This window comes from Lipotes vexillifer, unplaced genomic scaffold (genome assembly GCF_000442215.2).
Source record: "Lipotes vexillifer unplaced genomic scaffold, Lipotes_vexillifer_v1.1 scaffold844, whole genome shotgun sequence".
NCBI classification, from domain to species: domain Eukaryota; kingdom Metazoa; phylum Chordata; class Mammalia; order Artiodactyla; family Lipotidae; genus Lipotes; species Lipotes vexillifer.
Genome location: NW_006782254.1, coordinates 404,230 through 429,351, shown reverse-complemented (window position 1 = coordinate 429,351; position 25,122 = coordinate 404,230). Strand labels below are relative to the sequence as shown.

Sequence of the window (25,122 nt, the reverse complement as noted above, 5' to 3'; positions counted from 1 at the left end):
CTGGCAGAAGACCTCAGACTTCCCAAAAGGCAAGAAACTCCCCACATACCTGGGTAGGACAAAAGAAAACAGGAAAAACAGAGACAAAAGAATAGGGACGGGACCTACACCAGTGGGAGGGAGCTGTGAAGGAGGAAAGGTTTCCACACACTAGGAAGCCCCTTCACTGGCAGAAATGGGGGGTGGCGGGGGGTAAGCTTTGGAGCCACGGAGGAGAGCATAGCAGCAGGGGTGCAGAGGGCAAAGCGGAGAGATTCCCACACAGAGGACTGCTGCCGACTGGCACTCACTAGCCCGAGAGGCTTGTCTGCTCACCCAACGGGGCTGGTGGGGGCTGGGAGCTGAGGCTCCAGCTTCAGAGTTCAGATTCCAGGGAGAGGACTGGGGTTGGCTGCATGAACACAGCCTAAAGGGGGCTAGTGTGCCACAGCTAGCCAGGAGGGAGTCCGGGAAAAAGTCTGCACCTGCGTAACAGGCAAGAGACCATTGTTTCAGGGTGCACGAGGAGAAGGGATTCAGAGCACCACCTGAACGAGCTCTAGAAACAGGCGCAAGCCACGGCTATCAGTGTGGACACAAGAGACGGGCATGAAACGCTAAGGCTGCTGCTGCAGCCACCAAGAAGACTGTATGCAAGCACAGGTCACTATCCACACCTCCCCTCCCAGGAGCCTGTGCAGCCCGCCACTGCCAGGGTCCCAGGATCCAGGGACAACTTCCCCGGGAGAACACACAGCACGCCTCAGGCTGCTGCAACATCACGCTGGCCTCTGCTGCCACAGGCTCGCCCCACATTCCGTACGCTTCTCTCCCCCAAGCCTGAGTGAGCCAGAGCCCCCTGATGAGCTGCTACTTCAACCTCGTTGTCATGTCTGGGCAGGGAACAGATGTCCTCAGGCAACCTACATGCAGAGGCGGGGCCAAATCCAAAGCTGAACCCCAGGAACTGTGTAAACAAAGAAGAGAAAGGGAAATTTCTCCCAGCAGCCTCAGGAGGAGCAGATTAAATCTCCACAATCAACTTGATGCACCCTGCATCTCTGGAATACCTGAACAGACAAGGAATCATCACAAAATTAAGTTGGTGGACTTTGAGAGCAACTGTAGACTTGGGGTTTGCTTTCTGCATCTAATTTGCTTCTGGCTTTATGTTTATCTTAGTTTAGTATTTAGAGTTCATTATCATTGGTAGATTTTTTAATTGATTTTCTTGCTCTCTTCCTTTTTTTTTATCTATATACATTTTTTTTCCTCTTTCTCTTTTTGTGAGGGTGTATGTGAGGGTGTATGTGTGTGATTCTGTCTATATAGCTTTGCTTTTACCATTTGTCCTAGGGTTCTGTCTGTCTGTTTTTTGGGTGTTTTTTCTCTGTTTATTGTTTTTTTAGTATAGGTTTTAGTGCTTGTTATCATTGGTGGATTTGTTTTTTGGTTTGGTTGCTCTCTTCTTTCTTTCTTTTATTTTTAATACTTTTTAATTTTTTATCTCTAATAACTTTTTTATTTTAAAAACTTTATTTTGTTTTATTTTTTTCTTTCTCTCTTTCTTTATTCTCACTTTTCTTCTGAGTCGTGTGGCTGACAGGTCTTGGTGCTCCAGCCGGGTGTCAGGCCTGTGCCTCTGAGGTGGGAGAGCTGAGTTCAGGACATTGGTCCACCAGAGACCTCCTGGCTCCACGTAATATCAAATGGCGAAAGCTCTCCCAGAGATCACCATCTCAACCCTAAGACCCAGCTCCACTCAACGACGAGCAAGCTACAGTGCTGGACACCCTATGCCAAACAACTAGCAAGACAGGAACACAATCCCACTCATTAGCAGAGAGGCTGCCTAAAATCTTAAAGTCACAGAAACCTCAAAACACACCACAGAATGGAGTCCTGCGCATCAGAAACACAAGATCCAGCCACATCCACCAGAACACAGGCACCAGTCCCCTCCACCAGGAAGCCTACACAACCCACTGAACCAACCGTACCCACTGGGGGCAGACACCAAAAACAATGGGAACTATGAACCTGCAGCCTGCAAAAAGGAGACCCCAAACACAGTAAGTTAAGCAAAATGAGAAGACAGAAAAACACACAGCAGATGAAGGAGCAAGATAAAAACCCACCAGACCAAACAAATGAAGAGGAAATAGGTAGTCTACCTGAAAAAGAATTCAGAATAATGACAGTAAAAATGATCCAAAATCTTGGAACTAGAATGGAGAAAATATAAGAATCGTTTAACAAGAACCTAGAAGAACTAAAGAGCAAACCAACAATGATGAACAACACAATAAATGAAATTAAAAATTCTCTAGAAGGAATCAATAGCAGAATAACTGAGGCAGAAGAACCGATAACTGACCTGGTAGAAAAAATAGTGGAAATAACTACCACAGAGCAGAATAAAGAAAAAAGAATGAAAAGAATTGAGGACAGTCTCAGAGATCTCTAGGACAACATTAAACACACAAACATTTGAATAATACAGGTCCCAGAAGAAGAAGAGAAAAAGAAAGGGACTGAGAAAATATTTGAAGAGATTATAGTAGAAAACGTCCCTAATATGGGAAAGGAAATAATCAACTCCAGGAAGCGGGTTCCAGAAGAAGAAGAGAAAAAGAAAGGGACTGAGAAAATATTTGAAGAGATTATAGTTGAAAACTTCCCTAATATGGGAAAGGAAATCGTTAATCAAGTCCAGGAAGCACAGAGAGTCCCATACAGGATAAATTCAAGGAGAAATACGCCAAGTCACATATTAATCAAACTATCAAAAATTAAATACAAAGAAAAAATATTAAAAGCAGAAAAGGAAAAACAACAAATAACATACAAGAAAATCCCCATAAGGTTAACAGCTGATATTTCAGCAGAAACTCTGCAAGCCAGAAGGGAGTGGCAGGACATACTGAAAGTGATGAAGGAGAAAAACCTGCAACCAAGATTACTCTACCCAGCAAGGATCTCATTCAGATTTGATGGAGAAATTAAAACCTTTACAGACAAGCAAAAGCTGAGAGAGTTCAGCACCACCAAACCGGCTTTACAACAAATGCTAAAGGAACTTCTCTAGACAAAAACACAAGAGAAGGAAAAGTCCTATAATAACGAACCCAAAACAATTTAGAAAATGGGAATAGGAACATACATATCGATAATTACCTTAAATGTAAATGGACTAAATGCTCCCACCAAAAGACACAGATTGGCTGAATGGATACAAAAACAAGACCCATATATATGCTGTCTACAAGAGACCCACTTCAGACCTAGAGACACAAACAGACCAAAAGTGAAGAGATGGAAAAAGATATTCCATTCAAATGGAAATCAAAAGAACGCTGGAGTAGCAATTCCCATATCAGACAAAATAGACTTTAAAATAAAGACTATTAGAAGAGACAAAGAAGGACACTACATAATGACCAAGGGATCAATCCAAGAAGAAGATATAACAATTGTAAGTATTTATGCACCCAACATAGGAGCACCTCAATACATAAGGCAAATGCTAACAGCCATAAAAGGGGAAATCAACAGTAACACAATCATAGTAGGGGACTTTAACACCCCACTTTCACCAATGGACAGATCATCCAAAATGAAAATAAATAAGGAAACACAAGCTTTAAATGACACATTAAACAAGTTGGACTTAATTGATATTTATAGGACATTCCATCCAAAAACAACAGAATACCCTTTCTTCTCAAGTGCTCATGGAACATTCTCCAGGATAGATCATATCTCGGGTAACAAATCAAGCCTTGGTAAATTTAAGAGAACTGAAATCGTATCAAGTATCTTTTCCGACCACAACACTATGAGACTAGATATCAATTACAGGAAAAAATATGTAAAAAATACAAACACATGGAGGCTACACAATACACTACTAAATAACCAAGAGATCACTGGAGAAATCAAAGAGGAAATCAAAAATACCTAGAGACAATGAAAACACAATGACCCAAAACCTATGGGATGCAGCAAAAACAGTTCTAAGAGGGAAATTTACAGCAATACCATCCTACCTCAAGAAACAAGAAACAACTCAATAAACAACCTAACCTTACACCTAAAGCAATTAGAGAAAGAAGAACAAAAACCCTCCAAAGTTAGCAGAAGGAAAGAAATCATAAAGATCAGATCAGAAATAAATGAAAAAGAAATGAAGGGAACGGTAGCAAAGATCAATAAAACTAAAAGCTGGTTCTCTGAAGATAAACAAAATTGATAAACCATTAGCCAGACTCATCAAGAAAAAAAGGGAAAGACTCAAATCAATAAAATTAGAAATGAAAAAGAAGTAACAGCTGACACTGAAGAAATACAAAGGATCATGAGAGATTACTACAAGCAACTATATGCCAATAAAATGGACAACCACAAAGAAATGGACATATACTTACTAAAGCACAACCTTCCGAGACTGAACCAGGAACAAATAGAAAATAAAAACAGACCAATCACAAGCACTGAAATTGAAACTGTGATTAAAAATCTTCAAACAAACAAAAGCCCAGGACCAGATGGCTTCACAGGTGAATTCTACCAAACATGTAGAGAAGAGCTAACAACTATCCTTCTCAAACTCTTCCAAAATATAGCAGAGGGAGGAACACTCCCAAACTCATTCTACAAGGTCACCATCACCCTGATACCAAAACCAGAAAAAGATGTCACAAAGAAAGAAAACTACAGGCCAATAGCACTGATGAATATAGATGTAAAAATCCTCAACAACATACTAGCAAACAGAATCCAACAGCACATTAAAGGGAAAGGGATCATACACCATGACCAAGTTGGGTTTATCCCAGGAATGCAAGAATTCTTCAATATACGCATATCAAACAGTGTGAAAAACCATATTAACAAATTGAAAAATAACAACATGATCATCTCAGTAGATGCAGAAAAAGGTTTCAACAAAATTCAACACCATTTATGATTAAAACTCTCCAGAAAGTAGGCACAGAGGGAACTTACCTCAACATAATAAAGACCATGTATGACAGACCCACAGCCAACATCATTCTCAATGGTGAAAAACTGAAACCATTTCCTCTAAGATCAGGAACAAGACCAGGCTGTGCACTCTCACCACTATTATTCAACATAATTTTGGAAGTTTTAGCCACAGCAATCAGAGAAGAAAAAGAAATAACAGGAATCGAAATCAGAAAAGAAGAAGTAAAGCTGTCACTATTTGCAGATGACATGACACTATACATAGAGAATCGTAAAGATGCTACCAGAAAACTACAAGAGCTAATCAATGAATTTGGTAGAGCAGCAGGATACAAAATTAATGTACAGCACTCTCTTGCATTCCTATACACTAATGATGAAAAATCTGAAAGAGAAATTAAGGAAACACTCCCATTTACCACTGCAACAAAAAGAACAAAATACCTAGGAATAAACCTACCTAAGGAGACAAAAGACCTGTAAACAGAAAACTGTAAGACGGTGATGAAAGACATTAAAGATGATACAAACAGATGGAGAGATATACCATGTTCCTGGATTGGAAGAATCAACATTGTGAAATGGCTATACTACCCAAAGCAATCTACAGATTCAATGTAATCCCCATCAAACTACCAATGGCATCTTTCAAAGAACTAAAACAAAAAATTTCACAATTTGTATGGAAACACAAAAGATCCTGAATAGCCAAAGCAATCTTGAGAAAGAAAAACGGAGCTGGAGGAATCAGGCTCCTAGACTACAGACTATACTACAAAGCCACAGTAATCAAGACAGTATGGTACTGGAACAAAAACAGAAAATACAGAACAATGGAACAGGACAGAAATCCCAGAGATAAACCCACGCACATATGGTCACCTTATTTTTGATAAAAGAGGCAAGAATATACAATGGAGAAAAGACAGCCTCTTCAATAAGTGATGCTGGGAAAACTGGACAGGTACATGTAAAAGACTGAAATTAGAACACTCCCTAACACCATACACAAAAATAAACTCAAAATGGATTTGAGACCTAAATGTAAGGCCAGACACTATCAAACTCTTAGAGGAAAACATAGGCAGAACACTCTATGACATAAATCACAGCAAGATCCTTTTTGACCCACCTCCTAGAGAAAGGGAAATAAAAACAAAAATAAATGGGACCTAATGAAACTTAAAAGCTTTTGCACAGCAAAGGAAACCAGAAACAAGATGAAAAGACAACCCTCAGAACGGGAGAAAATATTTGCAAATGAAGCAACTGACAGAGGATTAATCTCTAAAATATATAAACAGCTCATGCAGCTCAATACCAAAAATACAAACAACCCAATCCAAAAGTAGGCAGAAGACCTAAATAGACATTTCTCCAAAGATGATATACAGATTGCCAACAAACACATGAAAGGACGCTCAACATCACTAATAATTAGAGAAATGCAAATCAAAAGTACAATGAGGTATCACCTCACACCAGTCAGAATGGCCATCATCAAAGAAACTACAAACAATAAATGCTAGAGAGGGTGTGGAGAAAAGGGAACCCTCTTGCACTGTTGGTGGGAATGTAAACTGATACAGCCACTGTGGAGAACAGTACAGACGTCCCTTAAAAAACTAAAAATAGAACTACCATACGACCCATGAATCACACTACTGGGCATATAACCTGAGAAAACCATAATTCAAAGAGTCATGTACCACAATGTTCATTGCAGCTCTATTTACAATAGCCAGGACATGGAAGCAACCTAAGTGTCCATCGACAGATGAATGGATAAAGAAGATGTGGCACATATATACAATGGAATATTACTCAGCTATAAAAAGATATGAAATTGAGTTATTTGTAGTGAGGTGGATGGACCCAGAGTCTGTCATACAGAATGAAGTAAGTCAGAAGGATAAAAACAAATACCGTATGTTAACACATATATATGGAATGTAAAAAAAAAAGGACACGGGGAGAGGGAAGTGTAAGCTGGGACGAAGTGAGAGAGTGGCATGGACATATATACACTACCAAATGTAAAATAGATAGCTAGTGGGAAGCAGCCACATAGCACAGGGAGATCAGCTCAGTGTTTTGTGACCACCTAGAGGGGTGGGATAGGGAGGGTGGGAGGGAGATGCAAGAGGGAGGAGATATGGGGATATATGTATACGTATAGCTGAATCACTTTTTTATAAAGCAGAAACTAACACACCACTGTAAAGCAATTATACTCCTATAAAGATGTTAAAAAATAAGTAAATAAATAAAATTATAAACAGGCCTATATCTATTAAGAAATTTTAATTTATTGAAAACATCCCCCCCAAAGAAAACTTTAATCTACTTGATTATACTGGTAATGAAACAGTCAAGGAAGAACTAACGCTAATCTTACACAAACTATTTCAGCAAATAGATAATGAGTGACCACTGCTCAATTTATTTTATGAGACTGGAATAAAACAACTTGGAAAAAAAGAAAACTACAGACAAATATCCTTCATGAATATATAAACAAATTTCATTAACAAAATGCTAGCAAACTGATTCTAATAATATATTAAAAGGTAGGATTAATCCCAGAAATATAAGGTTAGTTTAACATTCAAAATTAATGTAATTCACCATGTGACAAGAATAAAGGACAAAATCCATATGATCATTTTTAATAGATGCAGAAGAATTTTTTGAAAATTCAACACCCTTTGATGACAAAACAACAACAACAACAACAAAAACCTCAGCAGGCTAAGAATAGTAAGGAACTTTCTCAACATGATAAATGGTATCAACAAAAAACCTATAGCTAACATTATACCTAATGGTAAAAGATTAAAGTGCATCCCCGGAGATCAGGAATAAGGTAAAGATGCCCGCTTTCACCTCTTCTATTCAATATGGTACTAGAGCTCACAGTCCTTCAAAAGACCCTTCAAAAGACCCTTTTAATAAAACAAAAAGGTAAGCCACAGACTGGGAGAAAACATTCACAGCCCACATATATCAGACAAATTACTTGTATCCAGAATATACATTTATATAAATTTTACAACACAATAAAGACAAGTAACCCAATAATCAAAGGGCAAAAGATCTGAACAGACACTTCTCAAAAGATATATGAATGACCAATAAGCACAAGAAAAGATGCTCAACATCACTAGTCATGAGGGATATGCATAATTAAACTAAAATAAAACACCACTATATACTCTTTTGAATGGCTGAAATTTTAAAAACTGACCACATCAAGTGTTGATGAGAACGTGAAACAACTGAAATCTCACACACCGCTAGTAGCAGTGGAAAATGGTACAACCACTTTAAAAACAAAAAGAAAAAAAAAATCCTCCAGATCCCACCAACTAGTTTTTCCATTTTCCTTTCTGCAGGTCTTTATTCAAACAGTTTGAAATAGCTGGAATTACATATGTGATTTTTTTTATCCTTTTTTTTTTTACTTAACAGTGCGTTACAAGTACCCCTGATTTACATAAAACAAATTATTTGTATACTCTGTCATCTCATTTGGTACTGTCCAAGACTACATGTTCTAAAAGTCCAAGATCAAGATAGCTTACATTCACTTTGCACAGTGTGGCAGAGCCAACATGGAGGGAAAGGCAATTAGTGAATTGTTTTGTTTTATGACAAAAGTGAAATGTTCTCAGTGACAGGCTGTAAGTTAATCTGCATCTCGTCAAAGATATTACCTTCTGGACAGAGTCCCAGTGCCTCATAAGTAAGAAGTTCATTGGTGGAAAAGCAATCATGAAGTTCTATTACATCAATATCACTTGGTCTCAGGCCAGATTTCTCATAGCACTTTCTGGCAGCTTCTTTACTCATATCAAAGCCAACCTAAAACCGAAACCATATATAAATAAATTAAGGGCATCAAAACTGGGACTTTTATATAAGGCTTATATGTATAACCTTAACAGTTGAGAATTGACCATAAATACTGAAATCTCAGTTAATTCTGTATTACACAGAAAGTCCAAATAAAAGAATATCCAGGAGGGAGAATGAACATACACATTACATTTTGTACTATAAAAAGGACTTACAATTCCTCATGCCATATCCTGTGCAAAGTTACAAAAACTCTATCAAACCACAATATATAGTTGTGGTGGATAGGTTGAAGAGATTTATCAAGAGATCATTATGATTCAGGTACACTGAAAAATATGGGTGAATTTCTATATGAAAATAAACAATCTTCTTTTAGAAGATCATTAGGATTCAAACCATTTTTCCAATATTCATGCTATCAACACCCCTTTGGTCTCAGATAATAACATGCAAACTCACCTCTTTTCCAAGGAATAAAACTGTGATGTGATGGACAATGTACTACAATCAGAAAACCTGAGTATAGGTTTCACCTCTGCCACACCCTAGCTTGTGTGATCTTGGGCAAGTTACAGAAACATTTTAAAATTCAAAGCATTGTTGTAAAATCATTTTGTAAACTCTAACGTAAACCATATGCTTATTTATATATGTGTGTGTACATAATGCACATTTTTATATGTGTATATATGTACGTATCTTCAAATATTCAACTAACTCAGGTCAGAATTCTTATTTTTTTACTTCCTCCATTTTGTACTCAATCTTCAATCAGTGATTTTTAAAGTGCAAAAAAGTTCCTGAAAATATCTTTGTTTTTCCCTTAACTCTGTAAGACTGGAGTTCTGGGCATATTTAGGCAACTCAAAATTTTTAAAAATAGCACACTAGTTAGTTAAAAGTGCATGCATATGTTCTTATCAGTTATTTTCCCTTAACAGATTCTTAGGATGGGTTATAATATTAAATTTTCTAGACCAATTTTTTTCAAGTAAATAACGTTCAGAGCTGATGACATGATGTCACCTTGAAATTTTGAAAAAGAAATCCCTTGACTGATTAATAAAACAGAATCTCAGACACACCATTTTAATAATGCTTTGTTCTTCAAACGAGCTTGGCATATCAGTCACCATCTCTTGAGCCAAAATTTCCACAGCTTTGGATTTCAGGCCGTGCTTCTGTACAAATGCTTCACTAGCCAAAATTGCTGCTGCAGCACCATCTGAAGTGGGACTAAGAGGAGGTGAAAATAGTTATTTATACCTGGTTCACCTCGATCTTAGGATTCAGTCTAGGAGTTCTTTCAGTGTGGAAAGGCTGGGTGTATGCTTGCTGGTCATTGGACTGTCTTTGTAATATCTGCAGTTAAAAATTATACATGCTTCACATCTGAAGACTGAACTTCTAACAAGAATTTAAATGCTATCAGTCACTGCTTGGTCTCTAAGGGTCTCTCCCAAAAAGTTCTTATTGCAAAGAATCCCAGATTTGCCTCTGCAGATACATAAGGTATTTTCTGGTGACTTCTGAGGAGTCCACAAGGTTATTCCTGAGCTAAAAAAGATTCTACTATAGGCCTAACTAGCTCCAACTTTGCTATCTCCCAAATAATCAGTCTTGGAATCCTTTTGGAAACTGCGAAAGGATGGAATAGGAGGTATCAGAAAACCCATGGTTTGGTTAAGACCCTTGAGATCTCCTCAAAATAGACCTTTTCCTTAGAGCAGCTGTGAAGGAAGGCAGCAGACACAAGAAGCCTTCTGTGAGTTGAGCTGTACTTTAAAAATGGGCAGACACTCATACTGCAACAGATAAAAATGGACGTCACTTGTTCACTTGCATCCCAGACAGTAACTCCAGGACACATCCAGGTGAGAGTTAGGCACAGGTAGGAGCTATGCAATACTAACTCAGTCTTCCAGGAGACAGATATTGTCAAGCATTTTCAAGACAGAGTTACTATCATTATTAAAGCTTTGATTTTTTTTCTTGTTTTACCTTTACTCGTAGTTAGTATGATTAAAATTTCCTACAGTAGAAATATACAGCAGAGAAAACAAAATGGTCAAGGGAAAAACCTTTGGACTCCACTGGCCTCCCAAGCCAAGTATTTAATAAATACTATTAAAACAGAGTAGCTGGAAGTCATGAGAAAAGGAAGTAAAATATATAATTTTCCAAGAGAAAAGACAATCTGTGTCTAGACAGGAATAGGAAGCAAGGGTGCTCACTCCAGGGTAAGGACTATACTTGGTAGGAGTTCTATAAAAGCAGATACAGATATAGATATGCCCAGATACAGAGCCTACAGTCTACCCAAGGGATAGAGGGGGTGGGGGTGGGGAGAAGGCACAGTACTTCTATTAAATATTAAAATGTGTTTTTCTTACCAACATTGTAAGATAGTCAAAAAATCAAAAATTTTTTGAGATGCCATCACTTCATCTAAACTGTACTCCTTTTGGAACTGGGAATACCTAAATATAAAATAAGTAGTTACAGAATGTGAGGTAGCAATCACAATTTTTGTTAAAGATGTTCTGGTCCAGAAGTTAAAGAGAGAAGAATAATACATAAATACTCTTTTCACAAATGAAAGATAGGCTTTCATAAACCATTTCAATCTACAATAAATAAGTCATTTGAATTGAATTTTTAAAATTCCTAACTCCAAAATATCATGTTGTATAAAAAAACTTTTGTCTAATTTTTGTCCTGGGTTCCTGGCATGGAGATTCTAAAACCCTTGGAATTTCCTGAGTAATAAAAGTGTCTTTGTTATGCTAATTAGGTAACTTGTGGTGGTCCCCTCGTTAGCTGGGGGATAAGGGAGGGATGACCCAGGGGTCTGGTCACCAGAAAGATCAACCATGCGAATACAAGATTGGGAGTTTTGAACCAGTTTGACCCCTAGGGAGAAGACGGGGGCCTAGAGATCGAGTGGCCAATGATTTAATTGAATATGCCTGCATAATGAAGCCCCAATAAAATCTTTAGAAATTGAAGCTTGGTGAAGCCACCTGGTTGCCAAGTACCTTCACAGGAGCGTGTTGTGCCCTGACTCCATGGGAAGAGGGCATGGAAGCTCTGCACTAGGAACCTTCCCAGTCATTATCCTATGTGCCTCTTCATTTGGCTGTTCCTCAGTAAGTACAGTACTTTCCTGAGTTCTGTAAGTCATTCTAGTGAATTATCAAACATGAGAGGATCATGGGAACCACTGAATTTATAGTCAGTTGGTCAGAAGTGCAGGTGGCCTGGGGATCCTATTTCATCTGGCATCTAAAGTGAGAGCAGTCTTGTGAAGTCTTAATTCATAGAGTCTGCATTAACTCTGAGTGGCAGGTACCAGAATTAAATTGCAGTACACCCAGTTGGTGTCAAACCAGTTGGAGCTTAAAATAAAATACCTTTTTTTTTTCCTGGAGAATTACAAAAATATTAGTTCCTTAAAAGCAAAATTAAATGACTTGCAATTCAGCCAACTTTTGTGGTGATAATATTATACAACTACATTTAATGAAAGCTAATGGCATTCTTAAATAAATGTATAAAACCTATAATAAAATATCTGCATTCTTCAAAACACATTTCCTTTCTCATCACTGCCAAGAAGAAACTTATTCTCATCCCCTTTGGTGCCTCTAACAATATAATCAGATGGTTTCAGAAATTGCTCTGGAAAGATAGCAGCACAAATAGATACAATAAGGGAGTTTCTAAAAGCAAGCTTCAACTGGTATGGGAATTAAGCAATTCCAGTGTTTAGAAATAAAGCCCATGTAACTTAGATCTGCATACTACCGTCTGCACCTTTGCTTCTGAAGCTAACTTTGACCATCACCAACTTTCAAAAAAATGCTTTATTTAAGCCAGATCCTGTACTAGACAGTGGGGACATGGACATAGTCCCTACCCTCAAGGAACTCAGTCTGAATCCACGGCAATAAATACACCATCCTAGTATGATAAATGCCATGATAGAAATGTTATACAGGGTGCCATGGGACCAACAGGATACACATCAAACCCAGATACCAAAGGGGACTTCCTCTCTGAGGTTAGGCAAATAAGAGGAAATAGGAGACAGAGAATTCCTGGCAAAAGGGTCAGCACATGCAAAGCCTCTTGAGGTGAAATAGTTTATTGAAGCTAGAGCGTGACATCTGGGAAGGAATATGGAGGCAAGATGAAGAAGAGGGGGCAGGAGACATGAACAAGGATCAGATCATGAAAGGCCAGTATATGGTGTTTACATTATACTGAAAACAATGAGGAACTACTAAAGGATATTAAGCTGGGAGTGACATGACCAGATTTGTATTTCAGCAAGAAAGCTGTGGTATGGAAAAGGGACACTAAAAAGGCATTACCAAAAGCAAGTAAACCAACTAAGAGATTGGGGCAATAATTAAGGCCAGAAATGATAAGGGCCTAAAATAGGGAATTGGAAGTAAAAGATGGAGAGAAGCGGGACTTCCCTAGAGGTCCAGTGGTTAAGACTCCATGCTTCCAATGCAGAGGGCACAGGTTTGATCCCTGGTCAGGGAACTGAGATCCCACATGCTGTGCAGCACAGCCAAAAAATAAAATTAAAAAAAAAAAAAGATGGAAAGAAGTAATGAATTCAAGAGATAGTAAGGAGGGAGAGTTATAGACACAGGTCTGAAGGCTCAAGTGGCAGAAGCTATCCCTAATCTTATACTACTGATCACAGATTCTCACTGCCTTTAGGTATTCTTATAATCTGTGAGGAAGAACTTGAGAAGGTTCTTAACTCAACCTTCTTAGAAATATGTAACAGGTTATCTCTAATGACTGGTCAGCAAACAGAATTATCTTTCTTCACTAGTCAAGCAAAACCTAGTGTAAGAAGTTAGCATCTAAAATTTCTGAGCCAAACCTAAAAGGCTATTCTTGGCTGTTTCAATGAGTTTTAAATTATGAAGCTGACATTCAGAAGTAACATTTGCCTATTCAACATAATTGAGAACTTATAATACATAGCAGAAGATCCATGAGGACAAGGAACTTACCCATCTTGTTCACTGCTATATCACTAGTAGCTTTACCAGCGTCTTGCACACAGTAGGCTACTGAATACGTAATAGCTGAGTGAATGAAAATCCTTTAGAAGAATGCTGTAATGAGTGGATAAATGAGTACCTGGTTGGGCAGGGAGTTAAGTAAAAGAAAGACTTGGAAGTTTTGCTTCTCTGGGGAAGGTCAAGAGCTGCTCTTTGGAGCCTCAAAGCCAGGAAACTGCATACTGTCAACTCCTCAATATGTTGGTACAGTTCCTTACTAGTTTCAGGAAATCACAAGGATTTTTAATGGTTCTCCAAGTTCTAAGGACAAATAAATCAGCTCTAGACCATATTTATGGGCTTAAGACTGCTTATCCTAACTACTATTCAGTAACAGCAAAGTTTTATTGAGCATATACTATGTTCCAATACCCTACTAGGTACTGAAGATATAAAGATGAGACATAATCTCTGCTCAAGGATCATCATCATCAGAGGAGAAAGATTTATAAATAAGTATGATACACTGTGATATGTTGTAACAGACATATACAGACAGTACAATGAAGCTCATGAGAAAAAATAATTATGCCTATTTAAGAAGGTACTAAGAGAAGCAATGATATTTGGGTTGAGACTTGATGAGTAAGTAGATACTTGCCAAACAAAAGAAAGGCAGAAGGATATTCCAGGGAGAGTTAACAGCATAACTAAAAACACAGAAACAAGCACAGTATACTACACTTGAGAAATACCAAGTAATCTTGTGAGAGATGAGATTGAGAATAACCAGGGAAGTGGTAGGAAATAAGACCAGCAAAGTAGAACGAGGTCAAATTATAACAGGTTTGTTATCTCATATGAAGGAATTTCTATTTTATTATATAAGCAAGGGAATTAACCAAAGCTTCCACAATACCCTTAGATTTTTCACAAAATACCATTAAATTTAGGGCATGGGAGTAGATATTATTTGTTAATTAGGTATACCCTGAATTCAAACACCAATTCAAAAGCAGAAGAATGAGGAGAACAAGTAGTAGCATGAAGTATTAGAAATATGTGGTAATGACCCACTTGTGGTATAAAATGTCCCTTATCATGTTTTTATGTTTATTAAACATGGCAAAATTTGTTTAATAGTTCAGAAACAATTTACTGAGCACTGATTATGTTCCAGACTCTGTGCTAAGCATTAAGAACATAAAGATAAGAGATGGCTCTTGCCTTCAAGGAGTTTATAATCTAGTAGAAGGAAAAATATAAACACTATTTTACCACTATTTAGAATGATCCTGAGCAAGCTACCTAACTTCTGTAGGCCTCATTTTCATCATCTATAAAATAAGAATAAAAATAACTACCTTACAGGGTCCTTGAGAGAATTAAATGAAAATGTACATAAAAGTACCTAGCACAGTGACACAGAGTTGGCATTTAATAAAGTTAGCTACTATTCTTTTATTGCCTAGTGGTTTGCTTTTGTAGAGATCCTACTTGTGTGGCACTAATTCATTTCCCAGTGAACCAATTTTATTCAGCAACCATTAAGTACATGCTATGAGCCATGCATTGCACTAGGTACTAGGGATTCAAAGATTAATTATCAGTAATACATATGATGTAATTTTACTTCAGACTATTTTTTAGGATATAAATAACCATATTATTCTGTCAGAGTAAGAGTTAACGACACTAACATAATTAAAATGCAAATAATTTAATATAAAGTAATTAAAACAACCACTTTAATTGATCAAAACAAACAAAGAAAAGTTTTAAAAAATGGTTTAAAATGGGGCCTGGTTATTTCCAATTAAAATTATTATAATAAATTTCATTTACTAGAGTTAGAACCTATGACCAATTACATCTTTTAACGCTAGCCATTCACATTCTTTCTTAAAAGAGCAACTAAGCTTAAATGGCATTTTAAATATAAATAGACCAAAACCTAAACTGAAAAGTAGGCAAAAGTTTACTTGGGCACAAGCCTTTCATAAGAAAAACATTCTAGTTAACATCTTTGAGGTCTTACATTTGCTTTTCAAGTACAAAGTTGCATATTACATAGCAGGATAACCCAGATTCTCACTATTTCATATCTCTGAAATACTTACGGGTTATTAACTGAATGTTTATGATTTTTCCATCCAATTTTTGCAAAGTGTTCAAGTTTTGTTCCTGTAGAGAAAGCAAACTTCTATTAATGAGTTAATGCTTTCCTGTTGCTTGTTAACAAATGTTGCAATGATACCCAGTATCGTTCTAGTATTTCCACATTTTCCCATGCATAGATACCAGTATTGGAAACTTCAACACTGATCCCTCACATAAACATTTCTTTATAATTAAACTGGGGTGTATTTCATGAATTGAATCAACAAATAAGCATATGATATGAAAATAGTTCAAACTGGCCTATTCTACCTAGTACAACTAGGGTCTACTTTCAAAACCCAGAAAATATAGCCTAGGACCACAGTGGTTATAAGGCAGGAAAGCACTGCCAGCAATACTTCAAGGAGTCTGCCAAAACATCCCAACATCCCTGGACAAAGTGAATTTTACAATTCAAACCTCTAGGGCCTGAACTTCTTTTTCCTTATGATAAGGCAGAAAGGTCTTCAGAAGAGTTAGTCTAACAAGAAAAGTGTATACTTTTTAAATTCTTTAACAGAAAGTTCAAAGAGTAGTGTCAGAAAATAAAAGCAAGCAAATTAATGAAGTAAAATTTGCAAAAATCTTGTTTATTATTTTTAGGAAGATGAAACAGAATAAAATAGGTTTTGAATCCTCCTTTGGAACTAGAAAGACCAAGGAATGAAAAAGTGCACTGATCGGAGCTGATAATATTAAGTTAATACACAGCACAATAAAGTGGAGAGTCCCCATTTGTTTTCTCTCTACCTTTTCTGTCAAGGAGGGTGACCTTCAGAGCAGAAATGACATACATATAATTGAACAAATCTCTCAATTCTAATAAAAATGGAAAAAGGTACAGACCACACTAGCGATCTCATACCAATAAGAGTAAGTGACTGATCCAGAGGCAGTCAGAATGGGTCCAGTAAGAACAAGGCACATCAAATTAACATCTTTTTTTTTTAATTTTAATTTTTTTATACAGCAGCTTCTTATTAGTTACCTGTTTTATACATATTTGTGCATATATGTCAATCCCAATCTCCCAATTCATCCCAGCACCACCCCCATCCCCCACTTTCCCCCCATGGTGTCCATACATTTGTTCTCTACATCTGTGTCTCTATTTCTGCCTTGCAAACCGGTTCATCTGTACCACTTTTCTAGATTTCACATATATGCATTAATATACGATATTTGTTTTTCTCTTTCTGACACACTTCACTCTATATGACACTCGCTAGGTCCATCCACGTCTCTACAAATGATCCATTTTCATTCCTTTTTATGGCTGAGTAATATTCCATGGTATATATGTACCACATCTTCTTTATCCATTCGCCTGTCGATGGGCATTTAGGTTGCTTCCATGACCTGGCTATTGTAAATAATGCTGCAATGAACACTAGAGTGCATGTATCTTTTTGAATTATGGTTTTCTCTGGGTATATGCGCAGTAGTGGGATTGCTGGGTCATACGGTAATTCTACTGCTAGTTTTTTAAGGAAACTCCATACTCTTCTCCATAGTGGCTGTATCAACTTACATTCTCACCAACAGAGCAAGATAGTTCCCTTTTCTCCACACCCTCTCCAGCATTTGTTGCTTGTAGATTTTCTGATGATGTCCATTCTAATGGGTGTGAGGTGGTACCTCATTGTAGTATTGAGTTGCATTTCTCTAATAATTAGTGATGCTGAGCAGCTTTTCATGTGCCTCTTGGCCATCTGCATGTCACTTTGGAGAAATCTATTTTGGTCTTCTACCCATTTTTCAACTGGGTTATTTTTTTTTTAAATATTGAGCTGCATGAGATGTTTATATATTTTGGAGATTAATCCTTTGTCCATTGATTCGTTTGCAAATATTTTCTCCCATTCTGAGGGTTGTCTTTTTGTCTTGTTTATAGTTTCCTTTGCAGTGCAAAAGCTTTGAAGTTTCATTAGGTCCCATTTGTTTATTTTTGTTTTTATTTCCATTACTCTAGGAGGTGGGTCAAAAAAGATCTTGCTATGATTTATGTCAAAGAGTGTTCTTCCTATGTTATCCTCTAAGAGTTTTATAGTGTCCGGTCTTACATTTAGTTCTTTAATTCATTTTGAGTTATTTTTGAGTATGGTGTTACGGTGTGTTCTAATTTCATTTTTTACATGTAGCTGTCCAGTTTTCCCAAGACCACTTATTGGAGAGGCTGTCTTAACTCCATTGTATATTCTTGCCTCTTTTGCCATAGATTAGTTGACCATAGGTGTGTGGGTTTATCTCTGGGCTTTCTATCCTGTTCCATTGATCTATATTTCTGTTTTTGTGCCAGCACCATATTGTCTTGATTACTGTAGCTTTGTAGTATAGTCTGAGGTCAGGGAGTCTGATTCTTCCAGCTCTGTTTTTTTCCCTCAAGTTTGCTTTGGCTATTTGGGGTCTTATGTGTCTCCATACAAATTTTAAGTTTTGTTCTAGTTCTATAAAAATGCCATTGGTAATTTGATAGGGTTGCATTGAATCTGTACATTGCTTTGGGTAGTATAGTCATTTTCACAATATTGATTCTTCCAATACAAGAACATGATATATCTCTCCATCTGTTTGTGTCATCTTTAATTTCTTTCATCAGTGTCTTATAATTTCTGAGTACAGGTCTCTTACCTCCTTAGGTATGTTTATTCCTAGGTATTTTATTCTTTTGTTGCAATGGTGAATGGGATTGTTTCCTTACTTTCTCTTTCTGATCTTTGTTTTTAGTGTATAGGAATGCAAGATATTTCTGTGCATTAATTATTGTATCCTGCAACTTTACCAAATTCATTGATTAGCTCTAGTAGTTTTCTGGTGGCATCTTTAGGATTATCTATGTGTAGTATCATTATCATCTGCAAACAGTGACAGTTTTACTTCTTCTTTTCCAATCTGTATACGTTTTATTTCTTTTTCTTCTTTGACTGCCATGGCTAGGACTTCCAAAACTATGTTGAATAAAAGTGGCAAGAGTGGACATCCTTGTTTTGTTCCTCATCTTAGAAGAAATGCTTTCAGTTATTCACCATTGAGAATGATGTTTGCTGTGGGTCTGTTGTATACGCCCTTTATTATGTTGAGGTAGGTTCCCTCTATGCCCCATTTCTGGAGAGTTTTATCATAAATGGGTGTTGAATTTTGCCAAAAGCTTTTTCTGCATCTATTGAGATGATCATATGGTTTTTATTCTTCAATTTGTTAATATGGTGTATCACATTGATTGATTTGCATATAGTGAAGAATCCTTGGATCCCTGGGATAAATCCCACTTGGTCATGGTGTATGATCCTTTTAATGTGTTGTTGGATTCTGTTTCCTAGTATTTTGTTAAGGATTTTTAGATCTATATTCAACAGTGATATTGGTCTGTAATTTTCATTGTTTGTAGTACCTTTGTCTGGTTTTGGTATCAGGGTGTTGCTGGCCTCATAGAATGAGTTTGGGAGTGTTCCTTCCTCTGCAATTTTTTGAAAGAGTTTGAGAAGGATAGGTGTTAGCTCTTCTCTAAATGTTTGATAGAATTCACCTGTGAAGCCATCTGGTCCTGGACTTTTGTTTCTTGAAAGGTTTTTAACCACAGTTTCAAATTCATTACTTGTGATTGGTCTCTTTATATTTTCTGTTTCTTCCTGGTTCAGTCTTAGAAGGTTATACCTTTCTAAGAATTTGTCCATTTCTTCCAGGTGGTCCATTTTATTGGCATAGAGTTGCTTGTAGTAGTCTCTTATAATGCTTTGTATTTCTTCAGTGTCAGTTGTAACTTCTCCTTTTTCATTTCTAATTTTACTGATTTGAGTCCTCTCCCTCTTTTTCTTGATGAGTCTGGCTAAAGGTTTATCAATTTTGTTTACCTTCTCAAGGAACCAGCTTTTAGTTTTATTGATCTTTGTTAATTTTTTCTTTGTTTCTATTTCATTTATTTCTGCCCTGATCTTTATGATTTCTTTCCTTCTGCTAACTTTGGGTTTTGTTTGTTCTTCTTCCTCTACTTCCTTGAGGTGTAAGATTAGATTGTTTCTTCGAGATTTTTCTTGTTTCTTGAGGTAGGATTGTATTGCTATAAACTTTCCTCCTAGAACTGCTTTTGCTTTATCCCATAGGTTTTGGATTGTCGTATTTTCATTGTCATTTGTCTCTAGGTATTTTCTGATTTCCTCTTTGACTTCTTCAGTCATCTCTTGGTTATTTAGTAACGTACTGTTTAGCCTCAATGTGTTTGTGTCTTTTTATATTTTTTTCCCTGTAATTTATTTCTAGTCTCATAGCACTGTGGTCGGAAAAGATGCTTGATATGATTTCAATTTTCTTAAATTTACCAAGGTTTGATTTGTGACCCAAGATATGATCTATCCCAGGGAATATTCCGTGTGCACTTGAGAAGAAAATGTAATCCACTGTTTTTGGATGGAATGTCCTATAAATATCAATTAAATCTATCTGCTGCATTGAATCATTTAAAGCTTGTGTTTCCTTATGAATTTTCTGTCTGGATGATCTGTCCATTGTCGTAAGTGAGGTGTTAAAGTCCCCTACTATTACTGTGTTACTGTCAGTTTCCTCTTTTATTGCTGTTAGCATTTACCTTACGTATTGAGGTGCTCCTATGTTGGGTGCATATATATTTATAAGTGTTTTATCTTCTTCTTGGATTGATCCCTTGATCGTTATGTAGTGTTCTTCTTTGTCTCTTGTAACATTCTTTATGTTAAAGTCTATTCTGATATGAGTATTGATACTCCAGCTTTCCCTTGATTTCCATTTGCATGGAATATCTTTTTCCATCCCCTCACTTTCAGTCAGTACGTGTCCCTAGGTCTGAAGTTGGTCTCTTGTAGACAGCATATATATGGGTCTTGTTTTTGTATTCATTCAGCAAGGCCGTGTCTTTTGGTTGGAGCATTTAATCCATTCACATTTAAGGTAATTATTATTATGTAAGTTCCTATTACCATTTTCTTAATCGTTTTGGGTTTGTTTTTGTAGGTCCTTTTCTTCTCTTCTGTTTCCCACTTAGAGAAGTTCCTTTAGCATTTGTTGTAGAGCTGGTTTGGTGGTGCTGAATTCTCTTTGCTTTTGCTTGTCTGTAAAGCTTTTGATTTCTTCGTCAAATCTGAATGCGATCCTTGCTGGGTAGAGTAATCTTGGTTGTAGGTTCTTCCCTTTCATCACTTTAAATATATCGTGGCACTCCCTTCTGGCTTGTAGTTTCTGCTGAGAAATCAGCTGTCAACCTTATGGGAGTTCCCTTGTATGTTATTTGTCGTTCTTCCCTTGTTGCTCTTAATAATTTTTCTTTGTCTTTAATTTTTGTCAATTTGATTACTATGTGTCTCAGCCTGTTTCTCCTTGGGTTTATCCTGCCTGGGACTCTCTGTGCTCCCTGGACTGGGGTGGCTATTTCCTTTCCCATGTTAGGGAAGTTTTCAACTATAATCTCTTCAAATATTTTCTCAAGTCCTTTCTCTCTCTCTTCTCCTTCTGGGACCCCTATAATGCGAATGTTGGTGCATTTAATGTTGTCCCAGAAGTCTCTTAGGCTGTCTTCATTTCTTTTCATTCTTTTTTCTTTATTCTGTTCTGTAGCAGTGAATTCCACCATTCTGTCTTCCTAGTCACTTATCCTTTCTTCTGCCTCAGTTATTCTGCTATTGATTCCTTCTAGTGTATTTTTCATTTCAGTTATTGTATTGTTCAACTCTGTTTGTTTGTTCATTATTTCTTCTAGGTGTTTGTTAAACATTTCTTGCATCTTCTTGATCTTTGCCTCCATTCTTTTTCCGAGTTCCTGGATCATCTTCACTATCATTATTCTGAATTATTTTTCTGGAAGTTTACCTACCTCCACTTCATTTAATTGTTTTTCTGGGGTTTTATCTTGTTCCTTTATCTGGCACATAGTCCTCTCCCTTTTCATTTTATCTATCTTTCTGTGAATGTGGTTTTCATTCCATAGGCTGCAGGATTGTAATTCTTCTTGCTTCTGCTGTCTGCCCTCTGGTGGATGAGGCTATCTAAGAGGCTTGTGCAAGCTTCCTGATGTGAGGGACTGGTGGTGGGTAGAGCTGGGTGTTGATCTGGTGGGCAGAGCTCAGTAAAACTTTAATCCACTTGTCTGCTGATGGGTGGGGCTGAGTTCCCTCCCTGTTGGCTGTTTGGTCTGAGGCGACCAAGCAGTGGAGGCTACAGGCTCTGTGGTGGGGCTAATGGCGGACTCTGGGAGGGCTCACACCAAGGAGCACTTCCCAGAACTTCTGCTGCCAGTGTCCCTGTCCCTACCATGAGCCACAGCTACACCCTGCCTCTGGAGGAGACCCTCCAACACCAGCAGGTGGGTCTGATTCAGTTTCCTATGGGGGCACTGTTCCTTCCCCTTAGGTCCCGGTACACACACTACTTTGGGTGTGCCCTCCAAGAATGGAGTCTCTGTTTCCCCCAGTCCTGTTGAAGTCCTGCAATCAAATCCCGCTAGCCTTCAAAGTCTGATTCTCTGAGAATTCCTCCTCCCGTTGCCAGACCCCCAGGTTGGGAAGCCTGATGTGGGGTTCAGAACCTTCACTCCAGTGGGTGGACTACTGTGTATAACTGTACTCCAGTTTGTGAGTCACCCACACAGTGGTTATGGGATTTGATTTTATTGTGATTGCACACCTCCTACCCTCTCATTGCGGCTTCTCCTTTGTCTTTGGATGTGGGGTACCTTTTTTGGTGATTTCCAGTGTCTTCCTGTCGATGATCATTCAGCAGTCAGCTGTAATTCCAGTACTCTCACAAGAGGGAGTGAGCACATGTCCTTCTACTCCGCCATCTTGAACCAATCCACCCAAATTAATTATCTTTTTTATTGTATTGGCTAGTAGATCAAATGACACATAGTATCTAGTATCAGGAAGACAACAGACAAAATTTTTAAGGCCATCTTTTGGGACAAGACAAGGAAATACTGTAGTGTGGGTTTTTTTCCCTTTTGTTTTTCGGGGTTTTTTTGGTGTTACTATAAAAATGAGGGTTCTGTCACGTTTACATAACACTGATTTAAACAAAGTTAAATAAATTTCTTTATGGCAGAGCATTTAGAGACTTTCCTTTACTACTGCATGTGTATTATGATTGTCCAAAAGGGAGTTAAAGTATGAAGCATTTTCCAACTTAACTGACCCACGTCATGGAGCATCTTAAGAGTCAACAGAACACACAGGCACTGATCAATGACAGGCACTGATCAAAGTATTAACCTAGAGCAAAGTCTCTATTGCTAACCTCTAACCTCAGCCATGCTCTGGTTAATATTTCTACCAAAAATTGGATTAGAAAATTAAAGGGTAAGAGTAGCCCCTGCTCACCGAAACTAGAGAAAGCCTGCATGCAGCAACAAAGACCCAACGCAGCCATAAATAAATAAATAAATTTATTTTTTAAAAAATAAAGAAAATTCAATGGTATGCTAACCACACCTGAAGCTGAGAGAGACTGCTATAATGTTGGATCCAAATAGACTTCAGTGAGGTTTATCAATGAGATGGATCAGAATGTAATTAATTAAATGCCCAGTTCTATTCTTTTTTTTTTTTTTTTTTTTTGCAGTACACGGGCCTCTCACTGTTGTGGCCTCTCCCGTTGCGAGCACAGGCTCCGGACGCGCAGGCTCAGCGGCCATGGCTCACGGGCCCAGCCGCTCCGCGGCACATGGGATCTTCCCAGACCGGGGCACGAACCCGTGTCCCCTGCATCGGCAGGCGGACTCTCAACCACTGTGCCACCAGGGAAGCCCCCAGTTCTATTCTTGACCACCCAAAACTACCTAAGAAAAGGAGCAGCAATCACGAGAAAGGCTCTGAGGTTCTGTTCGATTATAAGCTCAATATGATTCAACAGTCTGATGCGATTACCAGAAAAGCTTACATGCGATCACAGTACAGTAATTAGTCTGGGGATGATGGGTCATGAAACAAGTCTAATAAGAAACAGTTAAAGGGAACAAGTCAAGCTGGCTTCAGATATCTGAAGGGCTGTAAGGTGAAAGAGGCTTGTTCTATGAGTCTCAGAAGACAGAAACTATAGGGAGAAAGATTTGAGTTCAACATGAAAAAGAGCACTGTAAGCACTGGAATCATCAAAAAAATGGAATGAGTAGCCTCTGTGGCAAGTTTCTTGTCACAGGAAGTTAAAATGCTTTATTGTCATCTATTAGAAGATTTATAAGCAATTCACAAACGGATTTGTAGGAAGAAGGGCAGCTAAACTATATAAAAGCACTTGGCATAGTGTCTGACATAGGAGATATTCAGTAGGTATTGATGTCTTTTCTTCTGGTTTCCTTACTACGGGATCCAGTTAATCTACAGAAGATAGCAACCCTTTGAAAAATATTCTGCCAATCACTTACCATGTATTTACTAATCCTGGACACTGATGAAGGGCTTGTTGACTACTGACTCTGAACTGCCAATTCAGATTTTGGGCTGTTCTAAGAATATGAGTGGTATAAAAAGATCTCAATCTCTTTGAATCAAACCTTGAAGTCACAAATAACTCTTGATTCTATAGCAGAATGTAAGCTACTACAAACATTCTTACATATTCATTTCTAGAGCACATTCACAAACAGCAATTTCAAACAACTTAAAATTCTATGAAATTCTACAATTCATTAGAAATCTGTTGGATGAAGAATAACATTTCAACTAAAATACTACACATTTACACTTCAGACTTTAGACTAGAAAAAACTGTCCAACTACTCTGAGTAATATAAAACTTGAGAAAAGGTGGAAAACACACCAAACACAGATTTCCAGCTAACTGAGGGCAATGAAAACTGCCTAAATCTCTCTCCATATCCTCTAAAAAAATACAGAATAGGTCTTCCCTGGTGGCGCAGTGGTTGAGAGTCTGCCTGCCGATGTAGGGGACACAGGTTCGTGCCCCGGTCCGGGAGGATCCCACATGCCGTGGAGCGGCTGGGCCCGTGAGCCATGGCCGCTGAGCCTGCGCGTCCAGAGCCTGTGCTCCGCAACGGGAGAGGCCACAACAGTGAGAGGCCCGCATACCGCAAAAAAAAAAAAAAAACCAAAAACAGAATAACAAGAAAAACAAATAAAACTGC

General features: G+C 37.8%; 1 protein-coding gene across 1 annotated transcript in view; it reads right to left on the bottom strand.

Annotated features, from left to right (window-relative positions):
* LOC103081853 (non-specific lipid-transfer protein) overlaps positions 1 to 25,122 on the bottom strand; it is a gene marked incomplete at its 3' end in the record, with an annotated part of 83,930 nt that overhangs the window by 4,442 nt on the left and 54,366 nt on the right. Inside the window, exons 7-10 of the mRNA XM_007455051.1 lie at positions 15,980 to 16,043; positions 11,223 to 11,309; positions 9,915 to 10,065; positions 8,685 to 8,832 (exon numbers count right to left, since the gene is read on the bottom strand). Coding sequence (XP_007455113.1) covers positions 8,685 to 8,832; positions 9,915 to 10,065; positions 11,223 to 11,309; positions 15,980 to 16,043 — 450 coding nt within the window. The remainder of the gene's footprint in view (positions 1 to 8,684; positions 8,833 to 9,914; positions 10,066 to 11,222; positions 11,310 to 15,979; positions 16,044 to 25,122) is intronic.